The 22,306-nt window shown below is 34.4% G+C and overlaps 1 protein-coding gene across 1 annotated transcript; it reads left to right on the top strand.

The window, feature by feature from the left end:
- Nucleotides 1–5,470: 5,470 nt before the first annotated feature.
- On the top strand, nt 5,471–21,912 carry LOC133203924 (uncharacterized). Its single transcript, XM_061339719.1, has 6 exons — nt 5,471–5,551; nt 13,658–13,871; nt 14,300–14,419; nt 17,614–17,743; nt 19,210–19,352; nt 21,395–21,912. The coding sequence occupies exons 1-6, from the start codon at nt 5,504–5,506 to the stop codon at nt 21,442–21,444; spliced, it is 705 nt and encodes a 234-aa protein (XP_061195703.1). The 5' UTR covers nt 5,471–5,503; the 3' UTR covers nt 21,445–21,912.
- Nucleotides 21,913–22,306: the final 394 nt, after the last annotated feature.

Below are 22,306 nucleotides of genomic sequence, written 5' to 3'. Positions count from 1 at the left end.
TGACTTAAAAATTGAAAGAGAAAGATATAATGATACACCGAGGAATTTTAGAAAATGTTATCTTTGTTCTACGGGTGATTTAAAAGATGAATTTCATTTTAAACTTAAATGTCCAAAATATGAAAATTTGAGAAAATAGTACATCCAAAACTAGTATGCCTGTCGTGCAAGTGATTATAAACTGATACAACTGTTGACCAGCTCAAATACAAAGGAAATGTGTAACTTGGAAAATAGACATATATTTGCAAACATATCAAGAAATGAACTGTTGGATTTATACATGTAAATACAACGATATATAGATAACTATAGAAAACATAGCTATTACATGCTTTTGCCCCCTCAATGAAAACGTATGACCCCCCCCCCCTTTTTTTTCTTTTGCTTGTCAGGGAATTTTTGGTAGTTGATTGTGCCCTCTCAACTGAAAATGTATGGCCGTGCCCCCCAAACTGCAATTGCTTCCTACGGGCCTGAAATGTTTTTAATCATTTATTTATATCTGATGTTATACTTTATATTTTTCTCATACGAAATGTTCTATCCTCATTAATTTTATACATGTACCTATGAGATGTACAACTCTTGATTTTAATAAAATCTGAAAATCTGAAAGCTACGTTCCCTCGTGTCATTAAAACCATGCCTACCGGGTATCTGCACATAACCAACAATATATATGGGGTAACTACCACATATATTGTGTATTCTCTTCTCGGAATAATCCAGGTTGCGCATACCCGATTCTTTCGATAGACACGCCACAGTACTATACAGTAAACCAAGGTTACTGTACGACATTTACTGACATTTTAACTGTTTAAGAGGTAAGTCTATATATAGTACTTAGCATGTGGCACAGTGAACCGTTTGCCATTATTCCAGAGTTACAACACATTTGACCTTGACCTTTGTCCTACTTTGCAAAACATACTCCGAACAGTTGATTTACATGTAACTTGTGTCTTCTGAATTTTGAGAGAAGGGGTTTGGATAGCATTTATATCGCAAGTTTCTGAGCCTCATATCGGTCATGAAACTGCACTTTGAAACTCTATACAAAATATTTGATGATGGATAATGAATACGATATGGACGTCTGAGAAAACTTCGGACTGAAATTCTATTTCGAAATTCATTTTCAATCCAGCTGACTGAAATAAGCTATTTTCATATGTAGAGTGTTAATGTGTGATCCAAAAGACAAATAATTTTAACTCCCAAATACTTGTAGTTTGAAATTAACGTATTATATCAGAGTTTTAATGCCATGCAAAAGTTATAGAATATATATTATCTGTAATGATGCTATATTATGAAGAAAAAATGACAACTTACTCGATAAAAAGTCTGACTAATCCCCTCCCTGAGGCCGATAATTCTCCAAACTTTCAAATTTTATTTCCGGGGGTGGGGTCGCCCGTAGGGAGAAAGCCTTTCAATAAATATTTCTTTATTAAATTCAACATTAATAATTAGGTTCAGAAAAAGTGTGTTGAGGGGTCAGGCCCCCTGCACACACACACCCGTTCACCCCACCCCACCCAGGATTCTGTATGCGTAAATGTTATGTTCACCTGAGTTGAAGTCGGGTGTAAGTGAAATAGCTTTTCAAAACTATTTGCATTTGTATTTTTCCCGATCCATTTTTAGTCCAATGTACAAAAAATAAATCCTTATGTTCACCTGGAAGGTCACCTGCAGGTGAACATAACGTAGTTTTCTTCTACAAATTGATCTCAGCCAATCAGAGATAAGAATTATTCAATCATATAATAAATAATTATGTATGTTTGTTTTCATCCAATGTCTTGTTAACCTACAGGCTTCATTTTTCACGCTGTACATTACGCATACTTTCAAATCAAAGATTCGTTTATGCATGAACATTACTATCATCTCAATTGCTACGCTCACACATACAGCTCGGTACAAATTTCTGGGAAAAGTTGAAATTGGTGAAATTTTTTATTAATTTTATATTATTTTTGTGGTCAATAGACAGAATTAACTTAAAATGTACTATTCTTTAGAAGATTTTTTGATTAAGTTTTTAGTTTTAGTCGTCCGCGTGTTATAGTAAGAGCGCTTGCTCTCAGTCGCGAAGTAAGGAATTGATCCTTATGTTGCAGGTTCGAATTCCACAGAGGAACCTGGAGACGGGTCCTTCGGATAAGACCGTATAAACTAAGGTCCCGCGTGTCGCAGTAGTTGCTGGCATCAAAAAGATCACTCGCTACTCAATGGCCCTCAGTGCCGAGTATAGGTCTAAATTTGCAGCTCTCCACAGACAAGTGGTTGCGTCTCAATATGAGTGAAAAAAGGGGCGTTAAATGAATGTTAAAATATTACCTAACATATACAACCAGAAGTGAAATTCAACTCCGTCTATCGGCAATAGGTCTATAATGCAAATTTTATTGAGAACATTATTAAACTTATGATAATAAAAGTTAGGAAGTCCAAACATTACACTAGGTGGTTTATATGTGATATTTATCTGTGACTGACTGGAAATAATTCTCCGAAATAACATCCATTTATGTATGAAATAATCGAATGTAATCGAAAAGGTAATTATAATTACATTGAAAATTTTCACTGTAATCGATTAAATTACGATTACAAGTAATCGAAAATCTCTTCGTTACAGATTACTGTCGATTACTTGGAAAAAAGTAATCATTACAATCGATTACGATTACTCGATTACGATTACCCAATCCCTGGTCTATCCAATACTTTAATTAAAAGGAAGCGACTCCATTTTGTATTATTAAATTTTGAACATCCGGTGATGTAAATACATTCGAAGTGTACAGCTTGAAGGTACTGTGACCGTTTTCTTTAAAATAAATGATACACGTTGGTCTAAGCTTGCATACATTCGTCAGTCCATCCTTTGAATAAAGAGTGTGAAGTCTTAAGCAACCATTGTGTTAAATGTCATGACTATCAAGCAAAAGTTTCTCGAAGCATTAGTAGAAAACAAAATGACCTTCGACATTTTATCGTGAACATTTTCTTGACCATAAGTAAACAGCTTATTAAGAAAGCTCTTAATACGCTGTTAATTATATATGGGTAAGAAAATGCTCACAACAAAATGTCGAAAATCATATTGTTTTGTGCATACACACTGAAGAGTTCCAATTCCGTGATAGTTTTATGCTGTTAGAGAGAAAATTCATATTATAATAGACCGGTCACGGTAGCCTAGTGGTGGGGCGCTCGCTTTGTGATCGGGAGGACCGGGTTCGATTCTCGTTCGCCGCACCGCGTCAAACCTATAAGACTTAACATAGGTAGTGACTGTTCCTTCGCCTAGCGTCCAGCACTAGAAGTCGAAGTCACGGGTCATTCGGATGAGACGTTAAAAACCGAGGTCCTGTGTCACACTAGGCGTTGGCACGATAAAGAACCTTCACTGCTCAATGGCCCTGAGTGCCGAGTATAGGTCAAAATTTGAAGCCCTTCACCGACATCCGGTGACGTCTCTATACAAGTGAAAAATTCTCGAATGGGGCGTTAACAACATACAATCAATCAATCAATTAATCATATTATAATAGTCCAAGAATGTTCCTTAGATCACATTCCATCAAAATATCATAATTTTTTGTAAGGGCAGGTCTGCCTTGAAGGCCTCCTAAGCCAAAATTCATGCAAAAATCGGTGCTTTAATGGGGAAAATGTTGTTTTAGCTAAATTTGAGGGATAATTTCAAAATATTTGCCAAAAATTCAAACATATATACGGTAGAAAGTAACAAATGAAAATTAATTTTGAAGTGCATGTGAGATTTTCCTGGAAATTTTTCTCTTCTTTATAGGTCAATTCTTTTGAAATTCCGAATGCATCCTTCGAACAGTTGCCATGCAACCAAAGATCGATTGCAATATATTTCATTCTCATTCACATTTTCTCTCAGACGATAACCTCATTGATTTCTGCAACATTACTTGCGTATATCTATGGACTGCATCATTTTATCACCATTCATTATCTATATATGATGACTTTGGTGTTTGGTATAGTTAGCGCAATGGAAATGTAGTAGCTGATACAGAGAACAATTACATGTAAGTGACTTAATCTGTACGATATATATACATGTACTTGCATCTTTGTGTCTAGGTGCTTTAGCTCCTCCCTCATTAGAAAAAATGGGATATTTAGCGTCAGAGACCTACAGTTTCGTGCATTAAAAATGTATATATTATTGCACACAAATCAGCATGCGCACCTTTCTAGAGTCATATATTTGTATTTTTTATATTCTATTTCAGAATGTTTCTACCGGGGGTTCCTAAAATATTCTTTTTGTAAGACTACATCAAAACATTACCAACGTCGGAAATAGCTCTTGTTAAAACCAGACTTTAAATAAAAATGTATTTATCTTAGCTTATCTTACAATACAACAGCTCTATGGTCTGAGAATTGAAACAATTTACCATTTTCACTGCTTCATCAAACAGCATATTCACTAGGTGCATCCATCCAGTACAGATTTTTTAACATTTGGCAGTCTTAGATATTATGTCACCCCGAAGGAAGTCGGGGCGACTTTATTGTTATTGTTTCTACCTATAGCTATAGCTATGTCGGTGCATTTTCTTCCTGATGGCTCCGTCAATCTTAGTGAAGTAAGTTAAATACAGTTGAAATGATCACTGACTCGGTATGCAATCAGTATATTAGATATTCAAAACGACCACTGTTGCCATAGAAATCAGACGAAAAGAAGTAATTCTTTAATTTCATTTTTCTCAGTAACTTTTAAGCCAAATTAAAAAAAAGTCACGTGACCAATTTAGTGACAGAATGTTAGTGGTTGTGTCCTTCAATGTTCTTGGAAATGGCTCGGACAATCTTTATGATACTTTAAAGTCCTTAGGGCGAGATAATAAAGAATTGGAAAAAATAGGGTCGTTCATATAAAAAAGTATTATCAACAACTACTGGTTCAAAAAAAAAAATTAACCATTGGCAAAGCTTTTTAAGATAGCTTAAATTCTTACTTGTTCAAACCACCACCCCCCCCCCCCCCCGGGATATAATGGGGTCACGTTAGTGGAACAAAGTTTTACCTGGGGATATATGGAAAGACTCTCAGTCTAAGAAATCGTGTAATCGTCTTTACTATGCCCTGAGAACGCGTGTGACCAGGGAGGCGCCCCTTTTTTCTGATTTTAATATTTTGTTGCTATAGTAAATTGTCATTTAGATGCTGATTGCCCCCCCCCCCCCAACACTTTTTGTTGCTGTAAGGTCGAGCTTGTCAGATTATTTTGGGAGGTCCCCCCCCCCACACACACACACAAAACACACTTTTGATTGATACCGTTGCTCTAGGTTTGTTTACAAGAACCTCTTTGTCAGAAAAGATAAATTTACAGCTTATGTATAAACTTCTAGATTTTAATGAGGATATTTTATGTTTCAGATATTTACAGTCAAGCATTTCGTGGTGGTGGACATTTTAATGTAAATCCCAATGAAAAGTCCATTGATGGGCTTGGTGATAATGTTTATTTCCCTTAAGGTAACAAACAGGTTTCTTTTACATGTAACTTCAGGTGAATGAAAAGCATGAGGATAATGTTTCAATAAGAGTTCTTGTAACACAATGAGCGTTCAAATTATAATTTTAATTGATATATTAAGTTTGTACATTGAGTTTATTAATATTTAAAATATTGTGTTTTGAATTATAATTGATACTATCAGTGTGTAGAGCGATGGACAATAACCTCTTAATTATGAACTTGTTTACAAACTCTGGGAGATTGGATACAATAAGTGAGCAGCTTCATTTGACGGTCAATTAGTTTTTACGATGTGTTGTTCTCTAACATTGACACTTCCAATCAGACTTTGTGCAAAGCTGCAACCATCTAATTAACTGAAGAATGTGCAAGATACACAATGTTAATGTAAACAGAGGACATTGCCGTATCCTATAAGGAGATGAGACAGCTTCAGTGAGGGGCGAACTATATTAATTTAGTGACAATGTATCTTACTGATTGTTATTACCAAATACGTGATCCCTATGATGCAGCTTCTTGTACAAAAGATGTGCGCACTGAGTATCAATAGCTTTTAACATCTTAGCTCTAAGACTGACTACGAGAGCTTTTTACCATTTTAGCTCCTAGACTGAATATGTGAGCTTTCACCACCTTAGCTCCGAGACCGGCAGCCATTGAACTTTTCTTATGTACCATTGTTTTGCCTTTGCTGTGATTTTATAATAAAACTATAAACTTACAAAAGTCTTCTTAATCCCAACACATTGAGTAATTGTGTTATATAACGGATTAATTGGTGCCGTGGACCAGGACGCAGAACGGGAAGTCTCTCAACGCTGGAAAGGGAAAGACATTCAAGACTACTGTAAGTAACTGTTTTATTATACCTTGATTTTTTAAGTATGGACAACCAAGACATTGGGAATGGTTTTGACTTGGGAGGTGCCTTTATGACCTTGTCGACTGTACTAGAAACTAAATTTGATGGTCTTGATTCTACAGTTAGAGGTTTATCAAATGCAATTGGTACAAATGGGATTTCAAATGTAATAACACCATATGAGGGGGATCCTAGCAAATTCAAAGATTGGATAAAATCGATTGAAAAATATTCTTTCATGAACAATCTAGTAGATGAAAAAGTCAAAATTGTGGCTTATGGTTCTAGCCGTGGGGCAGTTTCAGACTTTATTCAACGAAGTCTCACAAATAACCCAGGGGGGACCTGGAATGATTTGAAAAATGAGTTATCCACTAGATTTGCTGAAGTAACAGATCCTCAACATGCATTCATGTTATTAAGAAAAGTTAATCAAAAACCGGAAGAAAATGTTCAGATTTACGCTGAAAGATTATTGTCATTGGCTGAAGAAGCATATATAGGTCTCGAAGGAGGACCTTCAGTTGAACGTCAATTGATTGGAATATTTGTTGATGGCTTATTACAAGACAAATTGAAATTCAAGGTTATGCGTGAAAACCCTGCAACTCTGCAAGCAGCTATAAACTGCGCAATGGCTGAACAAAACCTGTATAAGCGATTCGAACTCAGGTCGGGTAAGCAAACCCATATACCCATGGAAGTTGACCATTATAGATCTAAACGCCCTTCAAAAACAATATTAAAGAGAAAAAGTATTTATTCCGTAAATCGAGCAACAAACTATCAGAGTGTTGAATGTTGGAATTGTGGAAAGAAAGGACACATTAAACGAAATTGTAAAAAGCAAACTAAAGATCAGTTAAACGAGTAAACTCCTTTCAAAATAGGGCCATTGTAAGGAGTAAACATTTGCATGAATCAAAGAATAAAAACATTCCAAATTTCAAAATTAATATTGCATGAAATCCTAATTCTTGTATTATTAAGATTAACGGTAAGAAATATCGCGCACTTATAGATTCTGGTGCAGAAGTCTCATTGATTCATTCAAAAGTTTTTAGGTCCTTTCATAACATTCCACATTTATCAAAAGAAAGAGTCAATTTACAATCTGTAAATGGTGATGCATTGAAAATCAAAGGAAAAGCAAATGTCAGTTTTCAAGTTGGTGGCATGACTTTGAATCATCCATTTTTTGTCATTGAAGAAATGAATAGAAATGTCATATTGGGGCGCGATTGGTTGATCAAGAATGGTGTGCGCTTATACTATGATTTAGGGTCTTTTAGAATAGGGAAAACATACATTCCATTTCAAGAAGATATTCATATCTCTGCAATTGTGAGAGCAACTAGAAAATCTGTAATCAAACCTCAAACTGCGCATGTTTGTTATGGAAAACTGAAAAGAAGTTTTGTTACAAATGATGGCTTAGTTGAAGTCTCATCTCTTGATAATGGTTTTGTGGGAGGCGAACCAGGGCTAATGATAGGCAATTCTTTAACAAAAGTTAAAAATAACAACAGATTGCCAATTTTGATTGTAAATAACACCAATAAAACAATTAAAATTAAACGAGGCTGTCCGATTGGTAGAGCAGATAATGTAAATAAATCAACAATCGCTTCCATTAATAAAAAGAAAGCATGCAAAACCTCGAATCAAATTAACTTAGATCAAATTGATTTACCAAAAGAGAATAAAAAGAGAATTTCAGAGTTGTTAATTGCTAATAAAGATCTTTTTGCTGAGAGTGAAACTGAATTGGGTCAAACAAGCACAGTAAAAATGAAAATTGACACGGGAGATCATAAACCAATTAAACTGCGACCATACAGAGTTCCATTAAATAAACGCCAAATTGTCGAAAAAGCAGTAGATGAAATGTTAAGTGCCGATGTCATTCGAAGGTCAAAATCTCCGTGGAGTTTTCCGATTGTTGTTGTAGACAAAAAGGACGGGTCGAAAAGATTTTGTGTTGATTTCGGACAACTGAATAAAATAACTAAATTGAATTCATATCCTTTGCCTTTGATCGATGATATCTTAGCCACTTTGGGAAATGCTAAGTATTTTTCAAGTTTAGACCTTAAGTCCGGTTATTGGCAAGTTGCAATGGATGAAGCCGACAAAGAAAAAACAGCATTTACTTGTCACAGAGGTTTATTTGAATTTAATGTGATGCCATTTGGGTTATGTAATGCTCCACAGATCTTTTCACAATTAATGAGCGAGGTTCTTCAAGGTTATGAACACTATGCTACCGCTTATCTTGATGATGTTTTGATCTATTCTGCAACATTAGAAGATCACATGAAACATATTCAGAATGTGTTCAATAGGCTTAGGCAACATGGGCTGAAATTAAAGTTAAAAAAATGCAGTTTTCTAAAAGATGAAACAAAATATTTAGGTTTCATTATCAATAAAAATGGAATTAAACCCGATGAAGAAAAAGTTAAAGCTATTCGGCATGTACCAGTTCCAAACTGTGTTAAAGATGTGAGAAGTTTTCTAGGGATGTGTAGCTATTACAGACGGTTCATACCAAACTTTTCTAAAATAGCCGAACCACTTATTGACTTAACGAAAAAGTATGCAAAATTCAAATGGAATGAAATGTCTCAAAGAGCGTTTGATTACTTGAAAGAAAGTTTAACCGTGATTCCATTGCTGGCTTATCCTGATTTGAACAAAGAATACATTTTGTATACGGATGCTTCTGACAAAGCGATAGGGGCGTGCTTGGTTCAAGAAACAGATTATCGAGATGAAATTATTCATGGGGTTAAAAATGAAAAGCCAATTTATTATTTGTCAAACAAACTAAGCGATACTCAGACGAGATGGTCAACGGTCGAAAAAGAAGCGTACGCAATTCATTATGCCTTACAGAAACTAGACCACTACTTACATAATGCAAAGTTTGTGATAAGGACAGATCATAAACCGTTGAAATACTTATTGGAAGCGCCAATGAAAAATAAGAAGATACAACTTTGGGCTTTGAGTATAGCGGGTTACAATTGTAAAATAGAATACATCGCAGGAACAGAAAATACGTGCGCAGATTTATTGTCAAGATTACCAGACAATCCTGAAATAAATAAAGAGGAAAATGAGGAAATTGCTGACCCTGATGTAAATGATAAGACATTTGAAATAAATTTCTTAGATTCAAATTCCTTTGATCCTAAACAGTACGCTAGTTGTGAACTTGAAAGACCAGATCTACCTTTCAAAAATGACCTTGAAATTTTAAAGGAAGAAAATGCAGATATGGCCAAAGAACAAAATAAAGATCTAGAAATCCTAAAAATTAAAAATACCATCTTACAAGGAAAAGCCGATAAATCAATATTAAGTAAATACATGCTAATAGATGATGTTGTGTATTTCCTGTCAAATATGGAACATGATCCTATCGTGCGTTTGTACGTTCCTCGACACTACAGAGACGGTGTCATTAAACAATATCATGATGATACTGGACATATGGGAATAGACAAGACATTTGATTCTATTAGGCAAAAGTATTACTGCCAAACTTGTATCAAGAAATTTACAGTTATGTAACAAAGTGTATTACGTGTTCTGTGAGGTCCTTAAAGAAGTTAAAACCACCACTTCAAGAGACAGACATACCTCCATATCCATTTGCAAAAATTGGGTTAGATTTGTCGGGCCCATACCCTCGGTCTTTATCAGGGAACAAATATATTGTGGGGTTTGTTGATCTATTTAGTGGCTGGCCTGAGGCCTTTGCTGTGCCGGATAAAACAGCAGAAACGATTGCTCATTTGATTTTAGAAGAAATCTTTCCAAGATATGGGGCGCCTTTGCAAATAGTCACTGATAATGGGACAGAAAATGAAAACAGAATTGTTAAAGAAACATTAAAAGAACTAAACATCTCACATGTTACTACATCGTATTACCATCCACAAAGTAACGCAAAAGTTGAACGATTCCATCGCACAATGCATGATGTTTTGTCCAAGAAATTACAAGACAACCTGACAACATCGGACATACATCTCAATCAGACACTAGCTGCAGTTCGTTTTCACATCAATGAATCATCCAAGTTTTCTCCCTTTTTCTTGCTTTACAACAGGGATGTTGTTTTGCCCATTGATAAGATTTTGAAACCTAGACGCAAGTACATGGGTGAAGACCTTCATAAAATAGCGCTTCAGGAACAACACAAAACTTTCACACGCGTTCATAGAATAATGAAAAAAGCAAAACAACAACAAATGAAATATGCAAATAAAAACACTGTACACGAAGAAATAAAAGTGGGAGATCCAGTTTATTACAAAAATAATCAAAAGCAAAGTAAATTGCAAAGTAATTTGAAACCCTTTTATCGTGTTATTGAACAAACTACACCCGTGACATTCAAAATTAAAAATCAGTTGGACGGTCGAGTTGTGAAAACACATAAAGAACTCTTGCGATTAGCAAAAGTAGATTGGGAAATTCCAAAAGAGGAAGACGGTAGACCTTTAAGAAATGCAGCATATGCAATACCTCCTGAAAGTGACGAAGAAGACGAAGAAAACAAGATTGACAGTGTACCTGACATTGATGACCCCAATGACAGAACACCATTAGCTAGACTTGCTAATAAATTTAGAAAAGAAAGAGACGATTGGTCTGATGAGGACGACATACCTTTATGGGAATTGTCTAAACGCCTAAAACAACGTCAACAGACTAACCCTAGAGAGGATTTAGAATCTGACAAGTTAGAAGATTCCAGTGACAGTGAGACTATACAACAAGCATCAGATTTTGATGAAATGGACATAAATGAATGTTACATACAAAAATCTCATAAGAAGTCAAAGAAAATGAAGCAATCAAAATTGTCAGATCATGAAAAAACCGTGAAAACGCTGAAAGCTGCTCTTAAAATATTACTGTAGCCTTTTAACATTTTCATGTGGTGATTTAGAAGAGTAAAATCAGATCAATTATTTGATTAAAACTAGTGCTACAGTTAGTAGCATGTCTGGGTATGACATATCGGAATAAATTTTCTGAACTAGTACTAAAAGGACAGTAAAATGAGGTTTAATCTTGAAAAGCATAAATGGTGTTAAATATAATTTTAAAAAATGGTCTAGGATTACATTAAGTAATGTGTCTGAGTATGACATTGTTAGATGAAGAAATCTAACCTAGAATAAAATTGAGACTTGATAAAGTGATTACATGGTTGTTTTCTCTGTGTGAAATTTTGAAGCCTCTCTGTGACTAATCTAATCATTTCTGGTACAAAAGTGCAATACATTTTGAATTACCATTAAAGTAATGTTATTAAAATGTCACATCGCTATTTGTGATTTCAAGTTGACTCTTTGTTCACAATTATTTAAAGCAAATTAATAATTCAACATTTCAATTTTATGTGACCCTTTTAATTCCACATTTCAAAGATTCTCCTAAATTGGAAAGAATTAATTTTATACTTAAGAATTAAAAAAAATATATGTATACAAAATATTCCCATAACTGAGAGTGGTTGACTGACAGGGATATATACGTTCTCCTGGGGATAATAAGTTCTATTATTATGGGGTCAGTAATTGTGTTGTATATTTGAAAATGTGTATAAAAGGTCAAGGTCAAAAGTGTATTGGTTGTCCAGAAAGAAAAGTTCTAGGTATAATATTTCAGCCAATTGTTCAGAGTCAGGAATGACAGAGTACCTAGAAGGCAGAGAGACTGACCATACTGATGTTCCATCTGCACCAGTAATGAGCATGGAGAATGCTGAAAATAACCAGAAATCAGTTTTGCAGACGATGAAATCACCAGCCACAATGGTTCTTAATTACATTGAAGCAGAGACGAAATCCACCGAAGCTGATAATAAACAGCCGCAAAAGATCAACGCCATGTATCCAAGTCTCGGACTCACCAATAACAATTGAACAGAAAGCTTTAATTAACTCTGTTGCAGATTACAAATTTTTGTGTGTTAACGTTTGCAGTGATGCATGAACAATTATTACCACTATACGATCACAAACATTATGACAATGTGTCATGTCTAGGATGTCACCAAGTTTAAGGGACATTCATCATTATCCAGTAGATGTCACCGAGTTTAAGGGACATTCATCATTATCCATAAGATGTCACCCATTATTAACCACCTGAGGGATGTCACCAGATGTGAGGGACATTCACCGTATTCCATAAGAAGTCACAGAAATCCTGGTCAAGTGGATGTCGCCGTTTTTCAAGGGACATTCGTCATTATTCCACAAACAATTCAGGACATTCTTATTGGACTTCTGTGTATTGTGTGTTATGGCCATTTTAAAGTGATTAATTTATGGACATTTTGACTCATTGTGTTAGTGCCTTTTATAAAGTGAAACATTGGACAATGTTTCCTCTGGTTTGGGGAGGAATGTAACACAATGAGCGTTCAAATTATAATTTTAATTGATATATTAAGTTTGTACATTGAGTTTATTAATATTTAAAATATTGTGTTTTGAATTATAATTGATACTATCAGTGTGTAGAGCGATGGACAATAACCTCTTAATTATGAACTTGTTTACAAACTCTGGGAGATTGGATACAATAAGTGAGCAGCTTCATTTGACGGTCAATTAGTTTTTACGATGTGTTGTTCTCTAACATTGACACTTCCAATCAGACTTTGTGCAAAGCTGCAACCATCTAATTAACTGAAGAATGTGCAAGATACACAATGTTAATGTAAACAGAGGACATTGCCGTATCCTATAAGGAGATGAGACAGCTTCAGTGAGGGGCGAACTATATTAATTTAGTGACGATGTATCTTACTGATTGTTATTACCAAATACGTGATCCCTATGATGCAGCTTCTTGTACAAAAGATGTGCGCACTGAGTATCAATAGCTTTTAACATCTTAGCTCTAAGACTGACTACGAGAGCTTTTTACCATTTTAGCTCCTAGACTGAATATGTGAGCTTTCACCACCTTAGCTCCGAGACCGGCAGCCATTGAACTTTTCTTATGTACCATTGTTTTGCCTTTGCTGTGATTTTATAATAAAACTATAAACTTACAAAAGTCTTCTTAATCCCAACATATTGAGTAATTGTGTTATATTCTATTTTGATAAGAAAATAATTTGTAAGAGATTCATTTTTTTAATTGTAGGACCTTGCTGAAAGTATGAAAAATGAAAATTTAATTTCTAGCACTTATATTTAAGCCACACGAATGCTGTGAAGCATCCAGATCCTCAGCCGAAGTGGTAGAATTTTGTCCAGAAAATGAAAGGGACTGGAATGAAGCCGCTTTAAGGAAGAACTGTCCCTCCATATCCCAAGCCTGTAGAACCTCGTCTCTAGCTTATCACTGTGTACCTAACCATTTCCTCAATGTCACAATAGAGGTGTGCGCTGTACCTAAATTCATCGTTAATGGTTTGTATACTGTTAAATTATTTTAATTGCGAAAAAAAACCGCTAGTTTTATAATCTTACTCGAGAAAAGTTTTAGAAATGAATCCATTTCTAGAATTGTGTATGTATGATTTTTGTATTTGTTTTTTATGAAACTAAACAGCCTCAAATGCACTGGAACTTTGTCGTCGTTATACTTTAAAATGTAAGTGATTAAAGATAAGATAATTTATGCCCTTACACACACTATTTTCTCAAACTAATTTTCAACTTTTAAGTGAAAATTAGTCTGAGAAAAAAGTAAATATAAGAGCATGATTTACCTCTATTCAGTTACACATTATAACGTAAAATCACAAAACAATGTACAACATATAAGGACTTTAAAATATTAGAAAAATGTGTGAAATTACTATCTATTGATTTTTATTCCCACTTTTTATCTACAGGACGATGTACTGAATACAACGAAGGTGGAGGTGTTATCCAGGCGAATCAGAATACAAACTGTGGTGTATTTATAGAAAACACATGTCCTCTAAGGTACAGATCAACAGACACATACAAATGTAAGTGACATGCAGATTACGGTAATCTTTGAAATCAAAAATGTTTTTACAAAATTAGACGGAGAAAAATCTATTCCATACAGGCTCGTAGGAAGCAATTTCAGTTTGAGGGGGCACAACCATAAATTTTCAGTTGAAGGGGAACTATCAACTACCAAAATTCCTTGACAAGCAAAAAAAAAAAAAAAATAAAAAAAAAAGCTCAGCAGACGTTAATATTGATGGGGCACAAGCATAAAGCAGCTATGTTTTCTATAGTTTTCTATATATCGGCAAAATTATTGGGGGGGGGGGCACGGCCCCCCGGTGCTCCCCCCCCCCCCCCCACCGGTTCCTACGGCCATGCCATATACAGACCTTTAAATTATAGTCCTACACTTGAGTCAGAAATTAGATTTATGGATAACTGATAGGGTGATGCTCTGTTTGGCACGTTATGTGACTTTTATATCACCTTAACAAAACCAAGCATTAAAACAACACATTCAGTAGGAATTAGAATGGTCATTTATTCAGGAAATAAATGACAGAAAGAACAATGTAGCTGAACAACAATATAACTCAAATCATACAATAACAGTTATATACAGAGTTGTGTTCAATGACGAGACAATCAAAAACATAAGAAATAGTACAATAATGATGACTAAAGATGGTTTGTCCAAAACTCTTTAATGTTAAGTTCTTTAACGTGTCAAAGATGGGGCAATTCCCGCCACATATCAAGACCGAAGCGGTGTTGATTAGATTTATCTTGAAATTTTTGAAAAAATCTAAAACTTTACAGATTTTAGTTCACTTGAACAAAAGGCTCATTGTTGTTGTAAGCATAAACTTTCTAAAATGCCATCTACTTCTCCAGAATCGCTAGGCCAGAAAAGAGGAAACTTTTGAAAAAGTGTAGATATATATATATATATATATATATATATATATATATATATATATATATATATATATATATATATATATATATATATATCTGTATATGCAGGTCCCATTTCCAATTAATTATAAGACCTTTGTTGACCAAACTTGCATAGATGATAGATTACACTTCCAGGCTTGCTTCAGATGCTGGATCTGACGTACCTTTTCAGAAAAAGTGACCAGGTTAAGTTTTTGGTGCAGGTCTCATTTCCAAGTAACTAATTTAAAAAGACCTATGTTGACCAAACTTGCAGGGTTGGTACATCTAAGGATACACACTAAGAAGCTTGGCTCGGATGGATCTTACCTTCATTTTCTGGATATGTGAACAGGTTAAAGCTTACGGTGAAGGTCTCATTTCCAAGTAACTATAAGCCCTATGAAAACCAAACTTGCATGAATGATACATCTAAGGATGCACATTACCAGGATTGCATTAGATGCTGGATCTGGTCTTTTTTATTGGGATGTGTGATAAGGTTAAAGTATTTTGGAGCAGGTCTAAAGTAACTATAAGCCCTATATTGACCAAACTTGCATGGATGATATATCTAAGGATGCATACAACTGAACTTGCTTCAGATGCTGGATCTGACCTACATTTTCCCGATGAGTGACAGATTAAAGCTTTCATGAGCAGGTTCATTTTAAAATAATTATAAGCCCTATGTTGACCAAACTTGCAAGGATGATACATCTAAGGATGCACACTTATGGACTTGCTTCAGATGCTGGATCCAACATACATGTTCCAGATAATGGTCCAGGTTAAAGTTTTGGGTGCAAGTCTTTCACCAAGAAACTATAAGACCTATCTGAACCAAATTTGTGTGGATGATGCAACAAGGGATGAACACTCTCAAACTTGCTTCAAATGCCTGATTTGAATTGCATTTTCTGAATGAGTAACTAGTTTGAAGTTTTGTGATAAGTCTATTCCTAAGTAACTGCAAGCCCTAGAAGATCATAATTGCATAAATGTTGCATCTTGGGATGTACACTACTAGAATATTAGTTTATTGTTGGACTTTGCCTTACTTAAAAGCAACATTTGTTGAGATGAACTCTGTAATCTCTGATTACATATGTTTTTTACTATGGTGTCAATTTTAGCTTCCAAGTCTTATAAAAATATTCATTTTATGAATGACTAAAAGTTTGGATTCAGTCTAAAAGCCGGTTTACAGTATGCATCTTGACACATGCATCTTGGATGCATGTATCTTAATTCACAGTGTAAATACGCCTTGTATCAGATTTAAATGGTGGTGCGTCTTGACAGATTGAATAGAACTTGTTCTATTCCATGTGTCAAGATGCATGGAATTGACCAATGAAAAGAAAGGTCGGAGTTGAGATTGGATCATAAGTCTTTTTGTTCCCTTCATATGGTGGCAAAAACTGCATACTAAAAGAATCAAAACAAAGAAAATACTGATTAAAACTACAGCTAGAAAAGCTAATTTGATCAATATCATTAAGAGGAGTTCTTTTTTTGGAATATTTATACATTAGATATCCCAAGAATTATCATAAAAAGTATAAAAATGAATGATTCGCTTAGCTAAGATAAATCTACAAAGGAAATTTGATGGCTTTGTTATTTTTTTTAAAATGGATAAAACTTCATATTTGAAAAGCTTTCTGAAAATGCATGTGTCAAGACACACAGTCTAAATAAGAAGATGCATGAGGCAAAATAGAAGCGTGTGTCAAGTTGCATAGTGTAAACCGGCCTCCTTAAGACTGATCATAACCATAAGGACGCTCAGTGTACTGTATCGGTGAATTGTCATTGTCCTTAGGATTTTCCTTAAAGATTTATATTCAGGACAGACGTTTTATGCACAAACACGATTCTAATAACGTCCCCGATAAATGCTGTTGAATTATACATGTACTTGTAAGTACGATGGATGATCTATGTTACAAATGAAAAGATTAAAAGGAAATCTACAGGACTTTCTGATTAGCTATTGCATTAATGATTAAATTTGTGTTCCTTAATGATAAATCGGTATCAACAAGAATGAAGCACATAAGACATAAGAACCGCTAATTTTATCATTAGTGAACACAAATTGATTTATGCATGCAATTTTTTTTTATCATCAAATAAAACTTTATCAATATATAATAGAGGTTCAAACGATCAAAAATAAATTACATTGAGTAGATTTTCATTTATTTATATGCCCAAACATCCATTAACAAAGAAAAAATATGCTTTAAATTTTAATAACAAAACCTTTTAATTGTTGTAGATAGTGATTGCTATAAACTTGTGGTCAGACCTACTAGCCAGTCTAACACAGAAGGAAGGGATCTAATTCTTATCAGTAGCTTGAGTTACTCATTTTCCTCTACCACTGTACCAATAACGACAAGTGTTAGGTTTGTATTGATTTGAGAGATGAAAGTTAAAAAATTTACACATATCTGTATAGGCAAAATTATTTTTAGCTCAGCTGAGCTAAAAGGTTTCCGATCACGTTTTGTCTGGCATCTGTCTGTTTGTCCATCTGTTTTCGACCTCTTCTTGAACACAACTGGGCTAGTTTTAACAAAACTTGACACTAAAAATTCTTTGGTACAGGAAATTCATGTTTGTTCTAAAGAAGGGCCATGCTTTATTTCAAAGGAAGTTACATGTAATTAGGAAATTTAATAGCTTGTTTCAAAAATCTTCACAAGAACCACTAGGCCAGAGTACATTAACTTTGTGTGAAAGCTTCAGTATATAGTGGAGATTAAAATATGTTTAAACAATGACCCAGAGGGTGGCGGTGACCACAATTAAAACATGAATTTATAAACTAAAGGAAAGATTTTTAAAAAGTTTTTTCTCAATAACAACGAAGCCTGTTTGTTTGTATGATGCCCCTTCTTGAATTTTCACTCATATTGAAACAGCACCATTTACGGTGGAGGGCAGCAAATTTACAGTGGCTGCAATGTTATTGTTGACAAACCAATCGTGTAGAATCGTTCGTGTAACGTGCATGATCGTTCATGTAACGTGCGAGATCGTGCGTGTATCAGACTCAATCATTTGCGATTTTAATCGTGCGTGATCGTGCATTAAAAAACGTGTAAATTTCGTTTTGCAAGTTTTTATCGGAATGTTATTTGTTATACAAGCATTTCGCTTGTCTGTTTTTAAATCCAAATAAAATAAATGAAGCGCGACCGTGCGTTAATCGTGCGAAATCGTTCGTGTAAGTTGTCAACAATAACGTTGCAGCCACCGTATGCCTGTACTCTTAAGGCAAAGAGGGATCTTTTGCGTGCGAACACCTTTGTGGGAGCTACGTTCATACATTCTCATCCGAATGACCAATCTCCACGTCCTGCAGTTGGATACGAATCCGTGAGTAAGGATCAACTGTTATTCAACGTTGTCTAAAGCAAACGCTCTAACCACTAATACGTAGGTGACAAGAAGAGCAAAGCCATTAATGGCCATATTTATTTTAACATACTAGGAATATATCGGAGAAACTATGTGCTGATGCAAAAACAGCAGGGTTTTAGTCATTTCTTTTTTTTTTCTGGTCAGATCAATTTGGTAAATAGGAAATTTCTATATAAAATATGTCACAAAATTGTTGATTTATAGATTGGCATTTGTCTTTTTTGTTCAAACGTGTCGAGTTTGCTTAGCTGCTACAAATTCTTAGAACTTTGAAGAGTGAGTTTTTTTTAAAAAATAATTACATATTGAATTTATGAACTGAAAGCTCCTTATCTACATTGTAAGCTAACTTGGCATATCGATTCTTCCTACATGTTTGCAATAATCAGCATTGTAATTTTTTTTGTCAAAAAAAAATACAATGTTTTTTTTTTTTTTTTTTCAGATTTGACGATGACCAGGATTTAAGTTTACCTCTTGCTTTGGGAATTAGTTTTTTGGGAATAGTTCTAATATTGCTTGCCATAGTTTTGTTTGTTCGGCGGGGTCTGTGTCGAAAGAAACTTAAACAAAAGAGGACTAAATCAGGTATGGGAAATAATAAAATTGGAAAATGTAGTTGACATCATTTTAGAATGTACATTGAATTATTATATTTTCATTAAGCACCAGGAAGTATATGAATAAAATATAACGGCCTATTCTCTAATGTTCATTTGAACACTCAAAATAAGACGGTCCTTAATCATACTCTGATATAGAATGTTTGGTCTTTATTTTCATGATGATGAATCAAAGTATCAATCATTTATAGAATGAATGTCATTCTTATAACCTTATCAAAGTGTGCCCAGTTCTGCCTGTCTGTTTGTCTAACACGTGTCTTTTGTTAACTTTCACATTTTCATATTCTTCATAACCACTGACCGATTTCTATTGAACTTGCCACATAGCATTTTAGAGTAACGGAGGGTTATATTTCTTCAAAAGCATGTCAAGGACAATGTACTTTTTCGAGAGGAGATAATAAGCACTTAAAGGTTTAGTTGTAACATTTAGAAATCTAAAAAAAAAAAAAAAAACCATTGTGCCACAGAAAAAATGAAAAAAAGACAGACTTTTAAAAGTAAGTGCTGGCATGATGAAGATTCATAGTTGTTCAAAGGCTCTAAGTGCCGAATACAGGTCTGCAACCCTCCACCAAAAGTAGTGGCGCCTCAGAATGAGTGAAAAATTCTTGTTGAACAAACAAACAAGGAGACGTAATACAGGATTAGTGAAAATTTAATCAATTAAAAACCGTCTTTAAGAAGAACAACTCTGTCGGAAAAGATGGAAATTATATGATATCTTTATTAGAAAGAATAGATTCAAGTTCAAATCATGATACCCGGTGGAAGGGCGGATGGGGACACATCAGGAGATCATTGTTATACATAGGGATATAAAGAAATTATCTTCAAAAATTTCAAGAACAGCGAAGCCATTGTTAATCATAAAAAAAAAATCGTACAGAAGTATCATCAGGTAGTGTAATAAAATACAAATCTGTTCAAAACATAACCTCCGAGGTTAGGGTCGGGCCACAACAGGAGATCAAACTTACATCTTTAAATCTCGAATGGGACGTAAAACAACATACAATCAATTAATCTTAAGACCAACAATGCCATAGTAAGTGAAATTCATAAAAATGCATCATCAAATAGTGTACATTCAAGTTTGTTCAAAATATGATCCCTTATGTAGGTGTGGGACATGACAGGAAATCGAATAAAGAAGTATTGAAACATCCTCAGTTAGTGTAGATTCAAGGTTGTTCAATTATAGATCCCCTAGGGAGAACAGGGGTAGGTTTGGACCACTAATATATTGAAACTTTTCAAAAATGAGGTTATATCTGCTTTTCTCTGGCCAAAATGCATAGGTGATCGATTTTTTGTTTATTTAAAGAAGAGTAGGGCAAATCTAAAGCATTTTTCTTATGACAAATTCCATTACCTAGTAGTGTCGATTCAAAATTTCTTTGAATAGTAAGGCCATTCCAAGTTTTTTTTTCTATGCTTAGCGTCCGCGTGTGCCTTGGTTTTTAACAACAATTATCGAAAAAAAAAAATCAGATGTTCTATACTTATTACATGTATACTGGTTAAAATATTTACATTTTGTCAATTTCTCTAAATATCTGTCTACAATATGTCAGATAAGGTATATTTTAGGCATTTAGTATCCTGATTTTGGGAAAGAATAGATATCTCTACGGGAAAAATTAATTAATGAAGTCAAATCCATTGGATGATACCATTTATTTATTATAAAGTCTTCTGTTTTATTTTTAAGCTTGTTTTTCTTTTTTTCTCGAATAGGTAGGTAGGTTTTCGAAAGATGGGTGGATGCTAATCAGAGAAAAAAATTGGAAATGCTAATGGACAATGACTACTGATTGGGATATATTTACATGATACACTTCATAAACAGGAGATTTTTCTCTTATTTTCTATAAAAATAAGACATTTTGATCTTTAGAACTTAAATTTTTCAAACATTCCTGATTTTTTAATGGCAATAGTACATGTACGTAGCGCTACATAAATTTTAATGTGATGCTATCCTTTTTTTAACTGTTACAGATACAGAAGAAGGTTCTGAATTGAAGATAAGTGATACAGACAATGTTTGAACAACTCAACAAACATTGATTATAACTTACGGAGTCTCTGTTTACTGTATTGTTTATATTTTTGCTAGTTTTATCTGTTGTACCAAATAGTACGCATTAATATTATTATAATTTGCAATTTGACACATACAGTGTATAAAGTTTTGATTGTGTACAAGCATTAGAAAATATGAATGGCTTGATGCTAGGCTTGCCGGCTTAGAGTTTTAATAAATTAATTTGCTTCTTATTGCTGCAATATTATAAACTACCGCAATTTTTGTACCCCGCTTTCACTGAAAGTGGGGGATATTAATTTGGGTCTGTCTGTCCGTCCGTCCGTCTGTATTTCTGTCTGTCTGTAATACTTTCGTTTCCGCGCGATATGTCGAGAACCCTTAGAGCGTTCACAATGACATTTTGCATAGCAACTCCCTATGCCCTAAAGAAGAACCCTATTTTGAGACCAAAGGTCAAGGTCATAAATTTGGTCTGTTGTAACACTTTGTTTCCGTGCGATATCTCGAGAATCCTTTGAGTTTTTGCAATGAAATTTTACATAAAAAAACTCCCTGTAGCCTAAGGAAGACGCCTATTGATTTTGAAGTCAAACGATCAAAGTTCAAGGTCGTAAATTCATACATTCCGTCTGTGTGTAACACTTTCGTTTCCGGGCGATATCTCAAGAAGCTTTTGAGCTTTCTTGATCCTTTTTTTAGGTCACTTGAGTCACTCAGGTGACCTATTGCTATCCGTTATCGTCCGTCGTCGTGCGTCGTACGTTGTGCGTTAACTTTTGAACATTTTCAACGTTTCCAAAACCGCTTGACCAATTTCAACCAATTTTGGCATATAGCATCTATGGGTAAAGGGGAACAAAATT

Source organism: Saccostrea echinata, unplaced genomic scaffold, assembly GCF_033153115.1.
Source record: "Saccostrea echinata isolate AGI-Se365-2 ecotype Australia unplaced genomic scaffold, CSIRO_AGI_Sech_v1 ptg000052l, whole genome shotgun sequence".
Taxonomy (NCBI): Eukaryota; Metazoa; Mollusca; class Bivalvia; order Ostreida; family Ostreidae; genus Saccostrea; species Saccostrea echinata.
This window is presented reverse-complemented; position numbering and strand designations above follow the sequence as displayed.

Excerpts from the sequence above, each read along its gene's own strand:
- LOC133203924 (XM_061339719.1), top strand. The coding sequence starts at position 5,504 with ATGAAAAGTCCATTGATGGGCTTGGTGATAATGTTTATTTCCCTTAAG. Across the intron at positions 13,872-14,299 it reads ACCTAAATTCATCGTTAATG|GACGATGTACTGAATACAAC; the intron begins GTTTGTATACTG and ends TTTTATCTACAG. Across the intron at positions 17,744-19,209 it reads CCAATAACGACAAGTGTTAG|ATTTGACGATGACCAGGATT; the intron begins GTTTGTATTGAT and ends TTTTTTTTTCAG.